The sequence below is a fragment of the Poecilia latipinna genome, unplaced genomic scaffold, assembly GCF_001443285.1.
Source record: "Poecilia latipinna isolate Pla-1442-1.1 unplaced genomic scaffold, P_latipinna-1.0 Scaffold331, whole genome shotgun sequence".
Lineage (NCBI taxonomy): Eukaryota > Metazoa > Chordata > Actinopteri > Cyprinodontiformes > Poeciliidae > Poecilia > Poecilia latipinna.
This window is the reverse complement of record NW_015112947.1, coordinates 52,886-74,909: the sequence shown is the minus strand read 5'-3', so window position 1 is coordinate 74,909 and position 22,024 is coordinate 52,886. Positions and strand designations below refer to the sequence as shown.

Here is a 22,024-nt window from a genome sequence, read left to right as displayed (position 1 = left end):
TTCACCAGACACAGAATCACACCTGCAGTTTTTTTAAAGTTTCATGTTTGCTGAAAGAAACTTTTCTATTTCCAATTTGTTTTTGTGATTATGTTACTTATATGAATCCTTTTCAGTGTGATTCGTAAAATACTAAACTTCCCACATAGTTTTACATGTTTGTTCGTCTCAGGATGTAATTTAAATACTAAATGACTGATGTTTTGATGAGTTACTCAGTATTTAAATAGACTTTTTACCAAATTCCTTTTTTTTTCTTGAGTGATAATATGTTGAAGTAGTGCTGCTCTTACTTGAGTACAATAATTTTTGGGTTCTTTATCCACCTCCGCTTCATTTCCATTAACATCTTAGTCATTTTAGAGATGCACCAATCTGATAATAATATCCGATCGATCCCAATATTGAATAAAACTCTAGATCAGATATTGATGACAATATTCATGATCTATGATGGACGATCTCGGTCTTGGTTCAGTTGAAGGGAACTCCGATGCTGTTCGACTGCATATGAGAATGCAAAGCGGACCGGAGACCGCTCCAAAAGCAGGAAGTGGACTACAGTGCAGGGCATTCTGGGTAAATACAACCAAAACAAAAGTGCTAGCCTAGCGCTAGCGGGAGAAATGGCTCATGGTCTTTTACCAACAGCAAGAGAGAAATCCAACAACCGATAAAATCTGATGCTACTCCACTTTTCTTTACAGCTCATGAAGGAGGAAGTTGCGCTCAGCATCATTTTTGTATTGTTTGGTTCACTAGTTCTTCATGCAGCGCCCCCACAGGTTCGGAGGGCAACAGGTTTTTCAAATTGTTTTATTGGTTTGAGTCAGAGCAGAGAGAAAACGAACCACAGCAGCTAAAAATTTAACAAATGTTGCAATTTTGGTTCCCAACCAAACTGAGTCTGTCAGAAGCAAAAAGAACCATAAACTTCACACCAACAGCTAGATGCTAGAGACCCAGCAGGAAGTTGATCCCAAACACATCAAAACTAAACTTTTTTTGCACAAAACTGTAAATATTTGAACTGAATAAACAATACATTTAATCTGATTAAATGTATTGTTTATTCAGTTCAAATATTTACAGTTTGAACCGAATAAACAATACATTTATTATTGTTGTTGTCTTATTGCAGCAAAATTGCTTTGCTATTTTCTCTTCTGCACCGAGAAAAAATGTATATATATTTATGCTTTAGTTCATTTTTCTGACTCCTCTGCTTTTTTCCCCAGGACCATAAGCTTCAGAGGTTAAACAGTCTGATATAACAGCTTTGCATCCAAACTATAATCTCCTCCTCAAACACATAAATATAACCTCCTCATTGCCGCATCCAGAGGCTGAAGTTACAAAGTGTATCTGAACATGCTTCCTGTTACACAACAGGTAGATTCAGTCCCATCTGGTCGGATCTGGTTTGAGTCGACGCTGCGGTGTGACTCATGTTTCCAGCCTGGAGAAACCAGCTGCTGGCTGAAAGCAGGTACAAAACGATGCAACCTTCTGCTGGAGACTGAGTTCATTCCAAACCCATTCAATAAAATATTACTGAGAAGGCCGTTACACACATTACAAACATTATCTACATTACACAAAGGTGCATGTTGGAAAGACTTATTTCTATTAATTATGATTAATTTTAACTTACAATTAATGAGAACATGGCATTTAAAATTAGAATATTACATCAGATTAATATTTTTTTAAATATGGGTTTGTTTAATATCTGCTTAAAGGTGGTTTTGTTATTATAAATAAAATTACTCTATTTTAATTCACTGAATGAGACTTTATGTCATAAGACTCAGAAGGAATGACTGAAATAAACGCCAGTTTTTTCTTTTTTAAGGAAAAAGCAAAGGAAGAAATATAGTTTTGGTTGTTCATAATTAAATGTTTCAGATCATCAGAGAAGTTTTGGGTTAGGGTTAACAGAAACTGGGTTAGGCTAACAGAAACTGAGTAAAACCAAAAATCTATTTTTAAATGTATTTTAAAATGAAGGAAACAAACCAAAACCTTCACCATGAAGTTCAGCTGGTTTTCAGCAGAAACAAACCTTCATTTCTGCACCAGCAGCTAGCTGACTCCATGGTGTTTTCTTCAAAAATGGTTCTGTGCTTTACGGTCAGAACCGTCACACCTCATGGTCCGGGGCCAAAACGGCAACATTTTCAGCTGCTGCGGCTCTTTATTATTATCTTTCAGTTATTTCTTTATTTTCCCTATATGTTTGTTTATTTAATTTTGGTTGAAATGGCTCTCCATACTTTCTCACTGCTCTGAGTAAAAGCAACCAAACCCTTTGAAAAACCTGTTCCCCTCCTCGCCTGTGGGGGCGCTGCACCAAGAACCACTGGAAGTCTCTTTAAATACCTAAAATAAAAATAAAACAAATAAAATTTATTATAAAGTCTCTGTGAACAAAACTATCTTACAAAAAAGACTGAAGGTTTGTGCCAACCAGTTTCTGATAGAAAGAGAGAGAAAGAGGAAAATAAACATGTAAATGAAAATTATTAAGTTTGTTTTAATTTATCAGATTAATTGATTTTTTTTGCTTATTGTAATTAATTTCGGCCACAAAAGTACCACAAAATATTGTGATAAATTAAGGTCCAAATCAGCTCCATTAAGGACAGACATTTATGCGTCTTTATTGCTCCTCAGCATTAATCTAAACGGCTGCGTTTCGATCTTCATCCATTTAAAACTTCCTCTCCAACATGCTGCGTTAGAGGATCCTTCAGAGAATCTGCTGATCCTGATTACTCGGCCCAATTAATCGGTGCATTCCTGTTCCCTAAAATGATTAAAGTCAGCGCTGCTGTTGCTGCTGAGTTGCATCATGAAGGCGCGGAGAGCCTGGATCCTCTGGTGCTGCTGCGCCATTAGAAGCCTCCAGCTGCGCCGGACGGCCACGACGCAGCCCGAACCAGCCCGAACCAGGGAATCCATGCAGCATCAGCTGATCAGAAATGTAAAGCATCACTTTAAACTGCTGCGTGTTTGTATGCAAAAGTCATTCAACAAGCTAAAAGCTTGTAAGCTTTCAATCGGCTAATGTTTCCCTGGCTGTTTGCCGCTCCGCTCGGGTTATTTATGACACGCAGCCCTGAAGCAGCACTTTTTCCTACACAACAGCGGAGTAAACGCTGAGCGAGGAGCCATGCGGCTTTGTGGGCCGGGCCGGGCTGGAGGCCGCGCCGACCGGGTCGAGAGGGAAACGGGGAACAATGAAATGTCGACGGAGAAACGCTGACACAGCAGTCTGCGTCCAACTTCACCAACCAACCAGTTCACAACCCCAACATCACAACCCATCTGGACTCGTCTGACAGGAAAACTGATGTTTTTAACCGATGTGGACTTTCCTGGCGAGTTTCTTGTTGCCAGGGGCAACAGCTGAACAATTTGTCTCAAACGTCAAAGTACAAAAGAAACCAGATCCGATATTTAAAAAGGATAATTTCCTGAACCATAAGGGAGGAAAATGTCATTTTCTCAGCTCTGCTGTCCAATTTGGCTGTGAAGCCACAGAGGTTTAGGTTGTTTCAGAAAGATGTTTACGAAGGTATAAGAGCCACTGAGGAAAGAACAAAGGAGTACATTTCCACAAAAGAATGACATTTTTAGATTAAACTCTGAAATGTCCAAAGTTAATCTCAAATTTCTGAGTTTTTTCTCAAATATTTCCAACTTTTGAAACACAGAAACATCCAAGTTTTTTAACATTTCTAAAACTGATTTCTAAATTTTCGTTTTTCTTGCACATTTCCATTTCTTGAAGTTTTTTCTACAATATTTCTTAGATTAATCTCAAACTTCCAGAGTTTTTACCTGCAATGTTTTGACTTTTGGAGCTCAGAAATGTCCTTGTTTTTTGAGATTACTCTCAAACTTTCTGGTGGAATTTTTTCTATCTACAATGACCCAAATATATAAACTAATGAAATTCTTTCTTCTAGGAGAGACCCATGCACAGATTTTGTTAGGTTGAAAGTAGTAGATAGGCAAGAAATAAAAGCCTGATTATCTGAAGCTCTGCATCCCGATGAAGCTGAAAACATGAAAACGATTCAAAGCAGGAGAACCAGAACATGCACACAGCTGTTCGAGAGAAAAATGTTTCATTTAAGCCTCCATTTTCCCACGCAAGTCCTTCCACGCTGCAGGAACTTCATGGTTCATAACAAAAATTGAAGGAATTTCCTTTGCATGCCAATTTATTACAACAGTTTGTGGTTCACTGTAATAGAAACATTAAAATAAACATAAATAATTTAAATTAAAGCCAACAGGAACTCAGAAAAATGTAATTTTGTCAGATTAGTTCTTAACTATTTGGGTCCGGTGTTCTGATGATGAAAGGCTTCTTGGTTTAGTGATGGATTCTCACTATTTAACTTCAAAATTAACGGAGCATAAAGCGTTTCCATGTTGGCTGAAAACCATAATAACAGAGCAGAAGGCACCGCAGACATTAGAATAACTTAACGTCCACCTGAGCAAGGAGGGGCTGAGCATGAGGCCGAGTCACAAAGCTGCAGTGGTAAAAAGGCATATCAACACATATTCACAGAACGTTTAGTGGAAGGAAAAAGTGTGGTAAAAAAAAGGAGATAAAACACCTGGGATACACACAGCATGAGAGGATTGTGAATTAAAGTCCATTTATGAATTTTAGGTGAGCTCCACAACATGTGGATTGTAGTCAGAACAGATTTAGAAGAATAAAATATAAATATCATTTATTGTCCCACAGTGGAGAACTTCCTGTAAAACAGCAGCAAAGCAATGACTCACACAAAAACAGAATATAAAATATACATAACAACAGAATAAAGAATGAAAATACTGCACAGTACAGGCAAAATTTAAACATAAATACCAAATAAATAGTTCACTCCAGCACAGAGGAATGTAAAAAATGTACAGAATGTGCATCTTTTTGGGCATTAAGCTTGATTAGCTCAGAAACGCTTAAGCAGTCTGATCTGAATGTAATTTGATGAGTCCATAAATAATCTGATTTTTAAGGAGCTGTGAGTGAAGCTGGTCGGCTGGACATGGAGGATGAAGCGCTGCTGTTCAGCCGGTTGGGTTAAATAACAGTTGCATTGTGGGTTATGGAGCCTGGGGGTTCTGTCGTGTAACTGCCCCACATCTCGGCTACACAGATGACACAGTGGCCCATGCTGGGGCAAACGACCCCCTAGGGAAACCGTGTTCCTACATGAGGATCCACCATGAGGTCGGCTTCGTGAAAACTGAAACCTTAATCTGTCAAGTTCTGGAAACGCTGCCTAGAAAATCCAAACTAGAAGTCTGCAGCTCCGGATCAGCAAGGATCTTTGGACTTTCCACAATTTAAATATCCAAAATAAATAAACAAAACAACAGAAACATCAAATAAGATGAATTATGAAGTCTCTGTAAATAAAACTGTCCTGATCAGAATGAAAACTTTTATCATCCAGTTTTTGGACGAAAGAGAGAAAAACAATAAATCATGCAAATGGAAATTATTGAGCTTGTTTTACTTAATCATGTAATTAATTGATTTATTGCTTATAGCGATAAGCTTAAAAACAAATGTTTATTTAGACTGTAAATGCTGCAGATCCTGATCCAGGTTTTCTTGGCGTCTCTGACTGTCAGACGCTCAGGATGCCGCCTGATAAAACCATCACTCTAGTTTATGCTTATGAGTTTTTTTTTTTTGTTTTAATCAGAAAACTTTGTGTTTTATGGTTTCTGTTAAACATCATTATTGCGTCTCATGGATGTTTAATGTATATTTTGTGTGATGATAATAAAAGTCCATCACTAAGCATAGTCAGAATCTCACAAAGCATACGTTTTTATAATTTATGGATTCAGGGTAAAGTAAGAAACAAACCCAAATGCATTGTATGTTTTGGGATTTACAGAAATCACATTTATTTACCCATCTTACTCCATGATGGGTCACTCTGTAATAATTCCTTATTTATGGGATCCAACTGACAGAAGAGCAACGTCTCTGTCTTCTGACAAAGCTTCACCAAACTCAAGTCAAGAAACAAAAGCTGCTGTAATCTACTTTAAACCTAAATCTAGTTAAACAGCAACATTGGATGATGTTCATTACTGAGTATTGTTGGTGACGGCGCCGTGCAGAGCAGCAGAACTTAGAAAACCCGGTTCTGCTCTGTTAACGCCAGGCGGGGCCACTCCACGCCTGGAGATTCATTTTTAAAGTATTTCTGCCTCCATGGCAGCCAAACAGAGCGTCTCTTATTGGGGTCACAAAGAAATATTGTCCTGAATTATTCTGACGGACGTCTGCCGAGCCTTCAGGCATCGAGAACGACACAAAAAAGCTCAAATCAGCCAAAATGACAGGAACATCAGTGACTTTGCCTTTTCTCGTTTCACCTGAACTTCAGTTGAGATGCTGACGTGCAAAATGTTGACACAAAAGTGTCGAATCTAATGATCTGTAAAGTCATGGTTCCTTAAACTGTGGCAGTGGAAACAAGGAAAATATCCCGGGAGACACATTTTGATGCCATCTGTCAACGTCGAATGAGACGCAGTGAATTGTTTTTACTTCATTTTCACAGCAAGAGAAAAAAATTAGATCATTTTAGTCATTAAGGTTAAAGATCCGTCTCACCAAGAAGCACAATCCTGGATGCCATGTGTGCATTTTCTGCTCCGGACACCTTTGGCGACATTAAAACATAATTGGAAAGCTTAGTGGAAGAAAATCTACTTGAATTTCTGCTTTTTAGTAAAAGGTTTTAAAATATAGTAGCAGCAGGACAGAAGTTCAAGCAGAAATTGTAACATTTAGTAAAACTTTAGATGTTTCGTAGAGCTGAAACATCGTCTTCAGGTGGTAAATTATTTGAATCTTTGTTCCAAGTTCCTGAAGTCTTTGAACCAGACCTCTGCTTCCTAACGTCTGCTCTAAATACCTAATTTCATTCTTTAAAAGTAGAACCGTTAGTGTTTGTGGAGCTCTGAAAGCTGATGCAAACGCACCAGCAGCTGGATTCTTTGTTTAAGTCGCCCAACATAAAACCCAGATCTGAAAATAAAAGGCCTCTTTGTGTTGCTGCTGGCCATGTTCCCAGTAGGCTCAGCCATGTGGTCTAAGATTTACATGAATCTTTATTTCAAACTTTTGTCCCAGTCAGCATTTTCTACAGAAAAAAAATAAATCAGAAGGACACTTTGATTCAGAGTCGACACAAGTCTGTGTCAGGAAATCTGTTCCTTTCTTCTATATTTAAAAGGTTTAAAAAGGAAAAGCAGGTCAGTAAACTGTCTGTGTGTAGTATTCCACAATATGGCTTCAGATTAAATAAATCCATAATCTGTCGTCACTTATCTCAAGCTCTGCAACTAATGTAATAACCCCAGTAGGCTAAGTAGCATAAGAGGCCAATGAATGTACAGTCAGCTCTTTGTGTGCGGTCGATTTCAGACACACTTCAGGTTTCTACTCATGCAATGAATCAGATATAAAACAATGACTCTATAAAAGCTGCAAAGAGGTTCCACCATTTAAAACGCGTCCAGGAAATTCAGAAAATGCATCAAAAACCAAAAGAGAGGCAGCAAAACTAAATTCCTGCTGACTAGAGAAACCAAAGGCTCTAAACGTGGAGTTTAAACCAGCTGCTTTTGATTTAACCTGATCAAATATCTGTTTAAATACACTGCAGTCCAAAAAATTTATTTATCAGGGAAATTAGATGTTACAAGACAAGGCACCTAAGACTTAGCCGTTGATCCTTGCTAAGTCTTCACAGTTACAAATTCAGAGGTGAAACATAATAAATGACGGCATATTGGGGCCACTTTAGATAGGAAAAAAAGCCTAAATTGTCCCATTAGTGAAGTAAAAACTTTAAAAAAGCTTCTATGAAAACTGAGAAATATGCTAAAGAGTTTACTATGTGTCTCCTTCTGAATTTAAATCCAACTCCGACTGTTTCATTGTTTTTTTTCTAGCAGATTATTTCAAAATAGCAAATAATCGGCACGATTAATCAGCCAACCAATGAATGTGGCACTAATCTGGAGGTTATCTACTGAGAAATGCATTTATAATTAAACTTTGGGTTAAATATTGATTTCATAATATGAAAAGCTACAGAGCTGAAGGACTTGCTTCCTGTTCGGATGTGAAATGAAAAACTAAAAGCTGATTTTCAACAGACGGAGCTGCGTTCCAGGAGCAGGAGAAGCTGTCAGCAGCCGTTAGCCTAACACGACGCGTTTCTGGAGCCAAACTGTCTGCTGCAGCTCTCTGCGACGTCCAGCAGCCGCCGATTGTCAACTGGAGACAAAACCTCTGGCATTCACCGGCCACAGAAGCAGCTGAACGGATTCGGGTCGAGTGGATCCAGGAAGACAAAAACCTTGTGGGAGCCAGTCAACATGGCGGGGAGAGCGGCTCTCCTCTCTGTCTGCACAAGTTTAAAGAGTAATAAATAACTTCATTTTCAAATAATGTCAGGTCCTTTCTCCTCTAGAACTTCTCAGTGTTTTGAGATTTACTAGCAGAGTAAACCAAAACCAGCCAAACATTTTCCTTTCATGCATATCTGTTATTTTTATTAAATCACAACATTTTAGAGTAAAAATCCTGCAAATTTCAGTAAAAATAGTTATGATGATAACTATTTAAAATAAAATAATATTAAAAATATTATTTTAGTAATATTACTAAAATAATATTACATATTATTTTAGTAATAATATGTTGGTGCTTCAGTTTTTAGATGCAAAACATGCAGCAGCAGACAAAATAAGTATTGAACATATCGTCATTTTTAGAGTAAACATATTTCTAAAGGTTTTATTGACGTGAAGTTGTTGGTAAAAACCCAAGAAAGAAACCAAATCAGTTCAATAATTTTCCTGGTGTCATTTTCACAGAATTTAACCCTTTGAAACCTGATAACATGAAACAATTATCAGAAGATTCATTTGTTTCTTTTAAATACATTTACTCAATGCAGCAAATGGTTGAGGAAAATATTTTATGACAGATATAATTGTATCAAAAATGATACATTTGGCACTAAAGAGTTAATTTCTGAATGCATTTGTATGGATTACTTGGGTTTTTACCAACATTTCGTGAAAATTTCATGTCAATATAACTTTTAAAAATAAGTTAACTATGAAAACTTGTGAAGCGTTCAGTACTTAGTTTCCGTGCTGCGTTCGCTGACGTTAAAACGGATGTACAGTGTTTTTTCTGTTGTTCCAGGCTGACACAGTTTCTGGGTCTTAATGAAATGCCTGTTCTGTGGCACATTTTGCTTGAAATACAACAGGATTACAGCGCAGCACCTCCCTGCTAAGCCTGTTCTCCTGCCGCCATATTAAAACAATCAGCTCCTCTTTACAGCCTACATTCAGATTAATGTTTATTAATAGTAAAAATTAAAAACTAATAATCTCTACAGTGTAAATCTGGACAGTTACTCTCAACAGCCAGATCTCGACAGGCTGCTCCGACTGCACAGACTGAAAAGCTTTTTATTAAACTCAATGCATCGCTGATAGAAACACTAAAGCATCATTAATACACCAAAGTTGTTTTTTTTATATATATTTTTAGAGCATTTCTCCTCAATATTTAGAGACAGACACAGAGAAAAAGGTCTGAAAGTACAAACACGCTCCATTTCCAGACTATCTTTTTACAGAATCAGTAAAAGCTCAGGTCCAATTTCTGACCGACAGGCCGATATGAACAGAACCATTAAGTTTCAAAACGCTGCTCCCGTTTACAACAATGCTTTTAAAAACAGGAGTTTCTGAAGATACAATTATAAGAAATATTCAGCTGAAACAACTGGATATTTGTTTCAGCTGAAACAAATATTTAAACAATGCTAGTTTGAACAAAACTAGCATTGTTTAAGTTATTAGAAAATCTGACCTGATTTTCTTAATTTTTGGAGATCGGTTGATACTTGTAAAGCCGATCAGCAAAGGTTTTTTTTTTTTTTTTTTAAATCAACCACCATCCTCTATTTCTCTGCTGAGAGAGAAGTTTGACTGACAGATCAGAATGAGAATTAATTTTATTGTCATTGTGCACAAAAGAAAGCACAAAGAAATTTAAACATGAAAGTAAATCAAATAATTAATAAAATAATAATAAATTAGTGAATATTAAAATATAGTAGAAACACACAAACAAGCGGGATGTTAAGGAATAAATAAACAGAAGTTTATTTATTTATGATATGAGGTCATGTCTGCACATCTGCAGTTAACTTGAGTCACCCTGCTGCTGATACAGCAACTTTCTTTATTTAGCACAACTTCAGATGAAACAAGTCTGTATCATTCAAGTTAGAATCGGCAGGTCAGGTTTTTTAAAGATTGATAATCAACCAGAAAACTGCAAAGGCTGTTCATAGTTCATAAAGTGATTTACAGTTTCTATTTTCCCTCTGTTTGAGAATTAAAGAGGAATGCCTAGAAATGCTTCAGAAGTCACAGAAAGTTAAATTTTGCTGTTTGATAATCTTTTAAGAACAAGCTTGGCTTTACATTTGCATTTCCTCATTCTCATATGTTTGCGCATTATTTCTACTTATTTCAGGTCAGGATTAAATAAATTTGAACATTCCTGGTGACTTTACTCAGCCTTGTTACTATTCTGGTCATTTCCAAAAGAACATGTAGTTCCAGCTGAGTCCAGCCCTCTGAAGGGATTTCAGATGTTTGCCCCTGACTACAGGAGAAGCACAGCAGACCTCCCTGTTCACTCCACCTCCCTCGGCCTCTTGCATAAACCCTGCTCCATTAGCTGGTTTAATTACCGTAGAGTTTGTTTGAGGCTACTGGGGCAAGAATTTCTGGGGTAGGATGTGAATGTGCTTACAGTAGCTGCAGAACTTTGTGCAGCAGATTTTAGAGGAAACAGAGAGCTTTCTAAAACCATCTGAAATCAGAGCTGGACCCTGCTGCAGAAAACAGGAGTAAATCCCCGCAGATAGGATGCAGAAAATCAACATCATCATTCAAAACTTCTCCTCTTGTTCACTGATTGGCCCAGTATAAAATCTAACATAGGTATCCAAGTCAATGAGAGAAACCCCAGACTGATAGTCTGCGCCTTATTGGTTTAAGAAAAGTTTTCATCCACACCAACCTGCTGAATGACACTACTGAGCTTTGTTTCAAACATGCCAGACCTACAGGAGTAAGCTAAGCGCTAAGCTAAAACCTGTCCCCCAATCACAATGCTTCAAAACAACTACGACTTCCTGTTAGGAATTAAACATGGCGCCAGGAGATTCATTTGTGTGAACAGACAGTGAGGCTGAACTACTTTTAAATACTGTGTGAGATTATAATAAGATACAAATCAATGTCAACTGGGAATCATGTTAAAGAAAGTATGTTGAAATTGAACGCCATTGTGCTTCCATATTGGGGAGGGATCGCTGGTGTAAAACAGTTGACCTCAAACGCTCTTTCTCCTTTGCAACTCAACATATTTAGTTGGGCTTCTAATAAAACAAGTAAAACGCATCTGAGCAAACGTTAAGATCTGCACCCCTTCGTACAGAGGGTCTGGACTCTAAGCTGTTGAGAAACTGTTGACTGTGGTGGTTTTAAATCCCGTGGCCTATGTAAATGCGCTAGTTCGTAGCAATGAAGCTTACCGGAAGTTGACAACCATTTTACACTGATAGAGAAGGACCAAACCGAATGAGGCAGCTGTTAATATTAATTCAATATTTTAAAGTCTGGCCAACACAGCTTCGTTTACGTTCTCCGCTGCCATTGCTTAAACTACATTTTTAAAACAGCAGAAAATCAACATCATTGTTCCGAACTTCTTCTGTTCGCTGATTGGCCCGGTCAAAAATTCGACCAGAATTGGACAATTGGAGTCAAGGCGAGAAGGCTCAGACTGTTCTGGAAGCGGGAATTTTGTTTTGAGCGGAGTTGCGCCGGAAGGCAACGACCAGGCGAAAAGCAACCTTACCCAGGTAGAGCGACGCGTTCTCCTTCTTCACGTTGTCGTCCAGGTACGTGGGACCCAGCGTGTAGATGGGCGTGGACCCCATCCCCACCAGGATCTGCGCGATGACGAACAGCGCTACATACAGGCGGTGCTCGTTTCCGTCCTGGTCCCTGGGACAGGAAGTGATGTCAACCCGGTCCCTGCCGCTGGCGTTGCTGTTCATGCACAGCCCCTCGTTGGCCGAGGAAGAGTTCAGCTCCTGGATCTGGTAGGCTGGGGAGATGAAATGAGGTAAGGAGAAGAGAGCGGCGCCCACGGCGATGAAGATCCCGCCAACCGCCAACCAGCGTGGCCTTTGACCCCGACCGCCAAAGTAGCTGATGAAGACCACAACCACGAGGCTCCCAATGTCGAAGCAGCTGACCAGGAGGCCCGACTCGGAGCTGCGGAGGCTGTAGCGCTTCTCGATGGTGGTGATGACGCTGCTGAGGTAGCCGGACACCATGAGCGACTGGATGAAGGTCAGGTAGCACATGCAGAACAGGAAGCAGCGCGAGTCCTGCAGGATGAGGCGCAGGTACTTCCTGCTCAGCAGGCGGATCTGAGCCAGTCTGGACTTACTCCTCCGGACCTCCGGGTTGTCCAGGTAGGAGCTCGGCCTGTTCAGAGCCGACTTCCCGGGCTTTGGCAGGTAGGTGCTTCTGGTCGGGGACTCGGCCTGGAAGGACTCGGTCCGGGCCGGCAGCTGGATGAACTCGGAGCTCTCCTCGGCTGCTATGGACATCCGGGTCGAGCTGTCCAGTAAGGTTTTCTCCTGGGGAGCTGCTTCGTTTAAGACAGGCAGACTTTTGGATTTGAGGTTGGCGGCCGGTTCCTCATCCTCCTTCCTGAGAGACTCCGCTTCCTCGTGTTCGGCCATCGCTTCTACAACCCAAAAACTCACAGTCCGAGACCACAGCTGCCCGTCATGTTCAGAAGAGGAAGCTTGCAGCTTATCTGCAGTGCAGTCGCACCAGCCAGGGGTGGCTTTTGTTTATCTGCTCATGCAGACTTGCCTTGTGTCTGGCTGGATCTGATCCGGAGGTGGAGACCACTCAGGCCTCCCTACTTCCACCCCCAACCTTCCCTGAGCCTCAGCGGGGTCTCTGTTCCGATCAGGTCCCGGCCAGCATCCCTGGCGCTCCGGCTCCGTCACAATGTCACCTCCATCAGCCCCGTCCAAGTCCTCCGAGTCAAGGGCAACCCTGCAGAGGCGGTCACTCGCGGCGCATCATTCTGGGGTCTTCCCGCGGTCCTCCGCAGACGGAGGGATGAGACGCTGTGGGCGGCTGGAAGAGGAGGAGAGGGTCGGTGTGAGGGAACCAGAGAGGACGGAGCAGGACTGCAGCGATCCGCAGTGCTCCGCTCAGCTGCTCTGTTTTCAAAAACAAGTCAGGCAAGTTAAAGCTCCGACACCCGGAAGCAGAGCATCAGCCCTTCGAAATAAAAGCAGAAAACTTTGGACGAGGTCCTCTCAGCTTTCTTTTATACTGATCTTTTTCTTCCATCTGACTTCAGTTCAATTAAAACAAAATATATTTATCCCCACAGGGACCGTAATGCATGCATAATAAATAGAAGGTAAATAGAAGGTTTTCTTCATCCCTTCTTTTCCTCTTTTTTATCTTAAATGGTTTTTACTTTCTTCCTTCTATGCTACTTCCTACAATTAATTCATTATATATACGTGTGTGTGTGTGTCAGCTGAACATATATTGGTACTTTTTAAAAAAAAATAAATATATTTATTGATAATGTTTTTTATAAGTAAAGCAGAGTTTATAATGGGAGAAATTACTGTGTACCTTTTATAAAAAGAAATAAATGAATCAAGCTGAAAGTACAATGGGATACCTGTTAAATACATATAGAAACGCATTTATTTTATAAATAATAAATGAGCAAATTAATTAATTAAGCACAATCTGTTATGGGAAAATATTTTGTACATTTTAAAATAAATGCATTTATTTATTGATATATAAGTAAATAAATGAAGCACGTGTATATGAGAAATAATATTTTGTAACCTCAAAAATCTAGAATGAATTAATCAGGCATTTTATTTTGCAAGTTAATCCACAGCGAGCTTTCAGCCGTCAAAACATCGAGTCCTGCGGCCCTAAAGCCTTTAAAGCGACAGGATGTAATTTAGATCTTTATCTAAAATTTAAATAATAATCCACCAAAATATATATTGGTGAAATTATAAAAACAAGAATCGTTCAAATAAAAAATGTCTCCTTTTAAATACTTCTATTGAAGGTTATCAAGTTCCTGTAGGATGAAGGAGAAACAAACAAAAAAACCGAATATTTTATTTCAAAATAAAAGCATGTTGACTATTAACCCTGCAGTTTATTTTTCCCATTCAAACCATACCTTAAACAAATCATGGCGTATTATTACAAAATACTTCAATCACAAAAAAGTAGTAAATTTTGCCAAATCTAAAAAAAATTCCTATGCTATATGACATATAGCATAAGTCATATTTATGCTATTTATGTTTAATAGCATAAATATGACTATTAAATAAAAAGAAAAAAGTATGTAAATAATGTGATAAATCATAAAGAAAAACTATGTTTTCAGTTTGTAAAGTAAAACACATCTTTCACACTCTCATATGGTGTATGTTTGTTTTCTGCAATACAGATTAAAATTTTAATTTACACCTGAAGAAGCACAAATCCAAACTGATCCCACCCTACTGCAAACATAAAGTAAATTAATAAAAACTGAATTTATTTATTTATAAACATACAATTTTTTGCAGTTAAAAGGTTGCAAAGAAGATTTAAAAATGCAATTTCATGTAAAACTATAAATAAAAGTGACCAAAACATAAAAATAAAAAATGTGTTTTATCAATATGTGGAAAAGAAAGTTTTGTTTCTGCTCAGAGGAAATGAGCAAATGTTACACAAAGATTATAAACACATCTTACAACAAGCAAAGACAAGACAGTGACCTCTAGTGGCCAGTAGTGTGAANTACTTAGTAAGATTTTGTGTTTTTACAGTGCAGTTAATTAGTGCTATTCACCAAATTTCTTGTCTAATACTAAAAAGATTGATATCAGCTTTCCATATGTTTCTAAATCACATTTTCTAACATCATTTGACTGCAGTCTGTTAGGTGAAACAGAAAAGCTGCATCAGAGTAGCTACTAGAACTCAATGCTCTCAGCAGTGACATTTCCCAGTCCTTTGCATTAGTTGATTGGGACTGGACCAGCTGCTGCTGTCTGCTTTGCTTTCCACTAACCTGTTATTCCCCTTCTGATCTTATAAGAGAGGATTCCCCAGACCAATGTGACTGAGAATACGCCCCGCAGGGTTCCTGCAATCACTCCAGGGGGTAGCATGACCTCAGGTGACCCCACATGAACATCCCAAATGAAGATTATCAGGAATAGTTAACCGGATTTAAATAGTTACAGCTTTAAAACTATTAAAGTTACTGTTTGTTCTGTTTAAAGCTGATTTATTGCAAGGGTGACCAGAGTAACACATCTCTCCTCCAACTGGGCTGCTTCTTAAATCTGGGCTTCATGGAGCACTGCTGCCTTTCTGTCTTTAGCTAGCATGTCAACATTTACTCACTCCATTCAGTGTGTTAGGTTTAGCTTTTCTTTTTATTAAAATTAGCTAATATGCTAATGTTTCCTAACAATGCTAATATTAGCATAAAGGATAGCATGTTGACATACAGCCCAAAGCCTGTAACATACTCCATTCAGTATGCAAAAACAAACACAAACAATTATTAAGTAATAAGCCAGTGTTAGCTAAAATGCTCTTAATTGCATATGGGTAATCACTAGCATGTGGACAAATATTTCTCATTTATTATTTTAGCTAATTATAGCAATGCTAACCAACACAGTTGTAAATTTTAGCTAATTTTATCTGAAATCAGGTAACATGCCGTTTCTTAAATATGCCGATGTTAACACAAAGGATATCATGTTGACATGTAGGAACATACCCCACTATGAACACTGCTGTTGTGTTCATAGTGGGTAGATTCAGCACATGCAGTGATGTGTAATGGTTAATGTAAAAATCCTGTTTAAAAGGTGATATTTGTTGGCAGTTATATTCCAAGTGATGCTTTGTATGCTAACAGCAAAGCCTGTTGGATGGAGTAGATAGTCGCACCCTGCACAGATGTGAGAGCCAACGCCGATAAAGGTCACAGATGGTTTTGGAAGCATTGCAATGAAAGAGAAAAACAGGGGTGAGGAAAATGTGTCAACAGCAACTGATTTTGCTGCATATTAATTTGCTGATCACAGTATTTGACGATGACACTGACATTCCATAATCATGTAAAAACGTTGCGTTCTTATTATAGCCGGGACTTTAACATGCTAATTTTGATTCGATTTTAACATAACTATTCACTTTTTTATTTTAATTTTCTGAGTGGAACCTTTGGATTCCAAAGTTTCTGGTATATCAGCAAACGGTGATAGACGACAAAGTCGCTTCTCTTCCCCCACTAGAAGTTAATTTGTGCTTAAAAAAAACGATCTGATTGGACGCTAACAACTATAAACATTTGTAATAAATCTTATAGCTGATATTCGTCTTCAGGGTTTGGACATTCAAAAAGATTGGTGATAAAACTACTGATGAAGTTCTTCAGATCAAACCTGTCAGACATTACTCTCACACCATTTCTCTACATTTGTTGGTTACAATGTTTGAGTTGAGGCTGCATAACAATGATTTAGTCTAAACAAAATAAATTTAAGGTCTCTAATGTAATTTTATAGAACATAACTTACTTAAGCTGATATGAGATACCTGCAGCATGATAAATTATATGGCTTATGCAACTCGCAGTATGATACAAGATATCTATACTTAAGATTGCAGCAATAACTGCAATTGTAACTTTTTCTGTGGATCGAGACTCCAAATTATTAATTTAGATTTTCATCAATATTATTGATGCTCCTATCTTGCAAGTTAGTACACTTGAAATAAAACTATGATATTTGAACTAGAAATTAGACAAAAGTAGACTTTGTGTTTTTGCATTGAGGGAAGATATTTCAGGATCAGCCACTGAACCCAAATCAAGAACAATAAGGAACTGAAAACTCTTTATGGTGGCTTATAAACGCTGATAGTGGCACAAAATGTGACGTCAATAAGAAAAGACAGGAAGCCAGCCATTAAAACGGCAAGAAATCAAACCCAAATCAGGAACCAATGTTGACAAAAAAACCACATGGACCTCTAATTTTTATATATGTATATATATAAATAATTAGAGCCAAATGTTGAAAGCAGTTAAATTAAAAACCACAGCAGAGTGGTTTATCCCCGCAGTCGTTTATCATCAGCCTTGAAGTGGTAGATCAAGGCTGTGAGGGGGAAGAGGAATGGAGTCACTGTTTTTGTTAGATGGATGATAACGACAGAATGATGCTAAAGTTCATAACCTTGATCTGAGTTTATTTACGGTCAGGGCCGGCTCAAGACTTTTCAGGGCCCTCAGCAGATTTCCATTTGGGGGCCCCTCACCAACAACTCAACTCAAAGTGCTTTGTCATCCCTAAGCTACTTTATGTGTGTAACACACCTGCTACCATTAGCATAATTTGTAATTATCTTACCTCATTCCAGTGTTATCATGACTGTTAACCTTACAGGAGGAGCAAACTAAAAGAAAAAAATGGATTTTGAAATGCAGATTGGTATTTAAGTGTGCTATTTTATTTTAACTATTTGAATGTAAAATCAGCTGAAAAACACTGAATTTACAGTAAATAAATGTTGGGAAAATATTTCATATCCCTGGTGGTGTGGAGGCCCTAAGCAGCCTCCTAACTAGCATATGCCTTGGGTTAATTCACTTAGGACATAAACTGTCTGACTCCCATGTCACAACAACAACTTTTTCAATGTTACTTTAACTCAAACTGGAGAATACATCCCAACTCCTCATCAAACCATGATCAGTTCTTCACCCAGAAAAACTTAGACTCTGCAGCCTGAAATCCTCTTAGTATTTGACCCTAATCCAAACAGAGAGGTGATAGGCTTCAAGTTGGACCAAAGTCAGCCAGCCATCAGCGTAAGGACCATGCAAATCAGAAGATAGCAAGTATGCAAGTGTCCACGGACACTAGCTCAGAGTTTGAAGCAGGACACACTAAACACGCCTCTTGTTTCCTGCCACTTGTTTCCTGACTACAGCAGGCCAAAGGGAGAATGGAAAACTGGACAGCAGTGAATACTGGGAAAAGCAAGGTTGCACTTTTTAAAAAGGTATAAAACACTGGGTCAAGATAAAGATTTGTATTATTGGAGAAAATTTAAAAGAACATTTCAAAAACTGTAAAGTTAAGCATAGACACAAGAGGGCTGGCCATGACTCAACATTGAATGAAAGGATCTTGCTGCGTTGTTCTATCATGAAGTAAGAACGCAAATTTACTTTTAAGACACAATGAAACAGCTAAAGTCCGAGGAAATTATAATAAACCAATACTATGAATATAAATTAAAATTCACATGACAAATCATTTAATTAAAGGAACCTGAGGGAGTTTCTGCTAAAGTTTGGTAAAATCCCGCGCGTTTACCGTTAAATCTCGTTCAGATGGAGCCGTTTCGGTGCAGAGGGACCGTGACAACTTTCATGTCCCTCATACGGATCTGATCCTCCGCGTTTCCTCGCGCTGCTGCGGCACAGGACGCACAGATGAAAGGCTGCAACAGAACGCTGTGTTCGCGCCCCGGTGAGCGCACGTGACGTCATCCTGGAGGTGCGTTAAAGTGCTGCTCGTAAGATCCCGTGTCAGGTAGATTTACTGGCGCTTAAAGGCGTGGAAAACGTGCGTTGAAGACAATAAATAAGTAACAAACTTTTGAATATTTCTCGTGGGGATATTGTGAATATGGTCTTATCTACAAAGTTTTTTAAATCGTTTCGTGTGTGTGGATTTGAAGTTTATAAAGTCTGCACAAAGTTTTCAAAGGGGCTGGAAATTTTTCTAACTGTAAATAAACAGCTTTGCTCCTGTGTAAATTCATATTCAATAAGTTTGAAAAACAGTTAATTTATTTCAACAACTCAGTTCACATGATAGAAGATGGATGTTTTCAAGTTTCTGTTAATTATGTCAATTTTCTGCTAACGGCGAATGAAAACATGACATTTAAGATCAAAAATATTAAACAATATCTATCTATCTATCTATCTATCTATCTATCTATCTATCTATCTATCTATCTATCGATCTATCTATCTATCCATCTATCTATCTATCTATCTATCTATCTATCTATCTATCTGTCTATCTGTCTATCTATCTATCTATCTATCTATCTATCTATCTATCTATCTATCTATCTATCTATCTATCTATCTGTGCTTATACATTCTCATTTTTCATATCCTATTTATATTTGGTAGCTGTAAACAAATCATTTTGTAGCTGTGTGTATATGTGTTTATTTTTTGTTGTATCATTTTCAAAAACTATGAAGCTAAACCATCAAAACAGATTTAATTTAAATCAATTTAGTTTTTCTGAAAAACGTTGCTTGTTTGGACCACTTCATTCTTTAAAAAATATTATGATGACCCCATGAAACTATAATAATCAATCATTTATTTGAGTTGCACCAAAATATAGCATAAATAAATAAACATTAAATTCAGCTTAATTAAATTTTTTCTGTGTTGTGTTATTGATAAGAAACTTTAAAAATATGACAGGAAAGTGGAGAGGGTTGGTTGCATAAATGCTGGGCTGGACTCTACAGGTATAACACTGAAGCAAAGTAACAGAGAGAACCGATGACCTCTTCATCGGCTTTGATGAAGTGGCTGCAACTGCTGCCTTGAGAGTCATGAATATTTGAGAAGCAGGTAATGCAAAACTTTTGGGGGGAATTTTGAAGGAGACACTCAATCCTCAGCTGAAACAGTGGCTGCCACAGGGTTTGTAAATCTAATTAGGACATCGGATACTCCCACTTTGGACCGTATCTGATTACTAACACAAGATGACAGCATGTTCAACAGTGGCTGCACATTTTTTGATACCGTTTTAATACCAGGTTTGTGACGTTAAGAAGTTCTGGACACAGCAGAAAAAAGAAACAAAAGCACCACAAAGACATATGCAGTGAAACGGTTCAAATACCAGAACATGCCAACAGGACCAACACGTTGGATCGAGTTACCGTACTCACTGCTTTTATGGACGCTGGCGCCCTCAAGTGGTCACAGAGGTGAAAAAGCTGGAAGCAGAAAAATACAGGAGCAGGACATTTAGGTTCTACAGATAAGTTTAATAATGATAAAACATCAAATCAGTGAATTGGAAAATCAACAAATTATTTCAAATAACATTTGTCATGAGTTTATCTTTATGAACTGAATAACTAAAATGAGTCATTTATTCAGTTATTTTCTAATTTATGGAGCATTAGCTGTACAAAAAAGAGGAAATCCAACTTCATTTCGGTTTTGTTTCAGCAGAAAATTACAACAGCAAGTTAGGGCCATTGTTGACAGAAACAAAAGGAGGAATAAATTTCCACCAGAAAACTTGCAAATTTATGAGTTTTAAAAGTTGAATAGATTAATGATTAATGTCAAAATGTCTGAGTTTTTGGGAGCAATTTAATCTTCCTCTTTTTCTCTGTCTAGAATAGCCCTCATATACTACCTCAGTAAAAAGATGAACAAGATTTTTATGTTTCTTTCTGGAGAATGTATAACCGGTTTATTAAAAATAGCAGCTTTATCACCAGATGTTTAGCTAAAATATAATGATGCACAATTTTCTTGAAATATGCGCTAAATCAGGGGTGTCAAACTCAATTTCACAGAGGGCCACTTCAGCATATTGGCCCCCCTCAACAGGCCACATTGGCGGTACAAATCAGGAGGGCATCCCTGCTAAAACACCCCAGACAGAAGGCTGACTTCCCTCATTCAGTTCTGTAGAGGCTTATGATGATTCAATGGTCCAGGTGTGTTAGAGAAGGAACCATCTAAAGCTGCAGATGGTAGCTCTGGAAAACTAGACTTGGGCACCCCTAGCATAAATGTATAAAAATACAATGTTAAAAATAAATTAAACACCTCATACTGTTAAATAACTGATTTTATGTATTGAAGTTTTAAATATTACATTTGAGTTTCCATGGTTGTAAAATTACTACTCAGTTTAAAAATTACAATATTTAAATCAGTGTTTAAAGGTAAGCAAGCAAATAATAAAAACAAGTCACATGGGCAGACATTATAGACTTTATGCAAAGATGGCCTTGAGTTTGACACATGTGCATTACGCCATAGAACTGCCAATTGCTAATTGAAGTAAAGTAGCTTCGATTTCAAAGAAGCCAACTGGCAAATGAACCATCACGGAAGAGGAAGGCTCTTGTTGTCTCACTGCACCCCAAGAGATGCATAACCTACAAAAACCATTTCTGTCTGGTTTCGAACCAGAGACCTTTTGCGTGTAAAGCAAACATGATAACCACTACACTACAGGAACTGAACTTCTCTGCTTTGTTTCAGTTTGAGGTTCCAAAGTTGATGATGTGAGATGCAACGCATGAAAATTTCAACTGAGGCTTGCACTCAGATGCCTGGATTCAGTGTACAGACCATGACACCACAGAACCCTTGTTGACCTTTAGTAAACACCTGTGATGAATAGAACATGCAAAATCTGTTTCTGTCTGGTTTCGAACCAGAGACCTTTTGCGTGTAAAGCAAACATGATAACCACTACACTACAGAAACTCATGCTGTTTGCAGTGTTCCTGGTAGATGATCCACATTTTGTTAGAGATCAATGTCAACGATGGGCATGGAACAATGTCAAATACTTACAGATCCTCTCAGAGAGCACAGTAACTCGGTGAAGAAACTGTCAGACTTATAATTGTACTTAATTTAACATTACAGTCCATAAATTAAGCCTGGGATCAA

At 38.2% G+C, this 22,024-nt stretch overlaps 1 protein-coding gene and 1 non-coding gene across 2 annotated transcripts in view; both read right to left on the bottom strand.

Moving 5' to 3' along the window:
* LOC106949204 (solute carrier organic anion transporter family member 5A1-like) overlaps nucleotides 1–15,293 on the bottom strand; it is a 38,392-nt gene extending 23,099 nt beyond the window's left edge. The window contains exons 1-2 of the mRNA XM_015035325.1: nucleotides 15,281–15,293; nucleotides 12,026–13,149 (exon numbers count right to left, since the gene is read on the bottom strand). Coding sequence (XP_014890811.1) covers nucleotides 12,026–12,923 — 898 coding nt within the window. The 5' untranslated portion in view covers nucleotides 12,924–13,149; nucleotides 15,281–15,293. The remainder of the gene's footprint in view (nucleotides 1–12,025; nucleotides 13,150–15,280) is intronic.
* A 6,469-nt stretch (nucleotides 15,294–21,762) lies between these two features.
* trnav-uac (transfer RNA valine (anticodon UAC)) lies at nucleotides 21,763–21,835 on the bottom strand. Its single transcript has one exon. It is a non-coding gene; the product is annotated as a tRNA-Val (tRNA).
* Nucleotides 21,836–22,024: the final 189 nt, after the last annotated feature.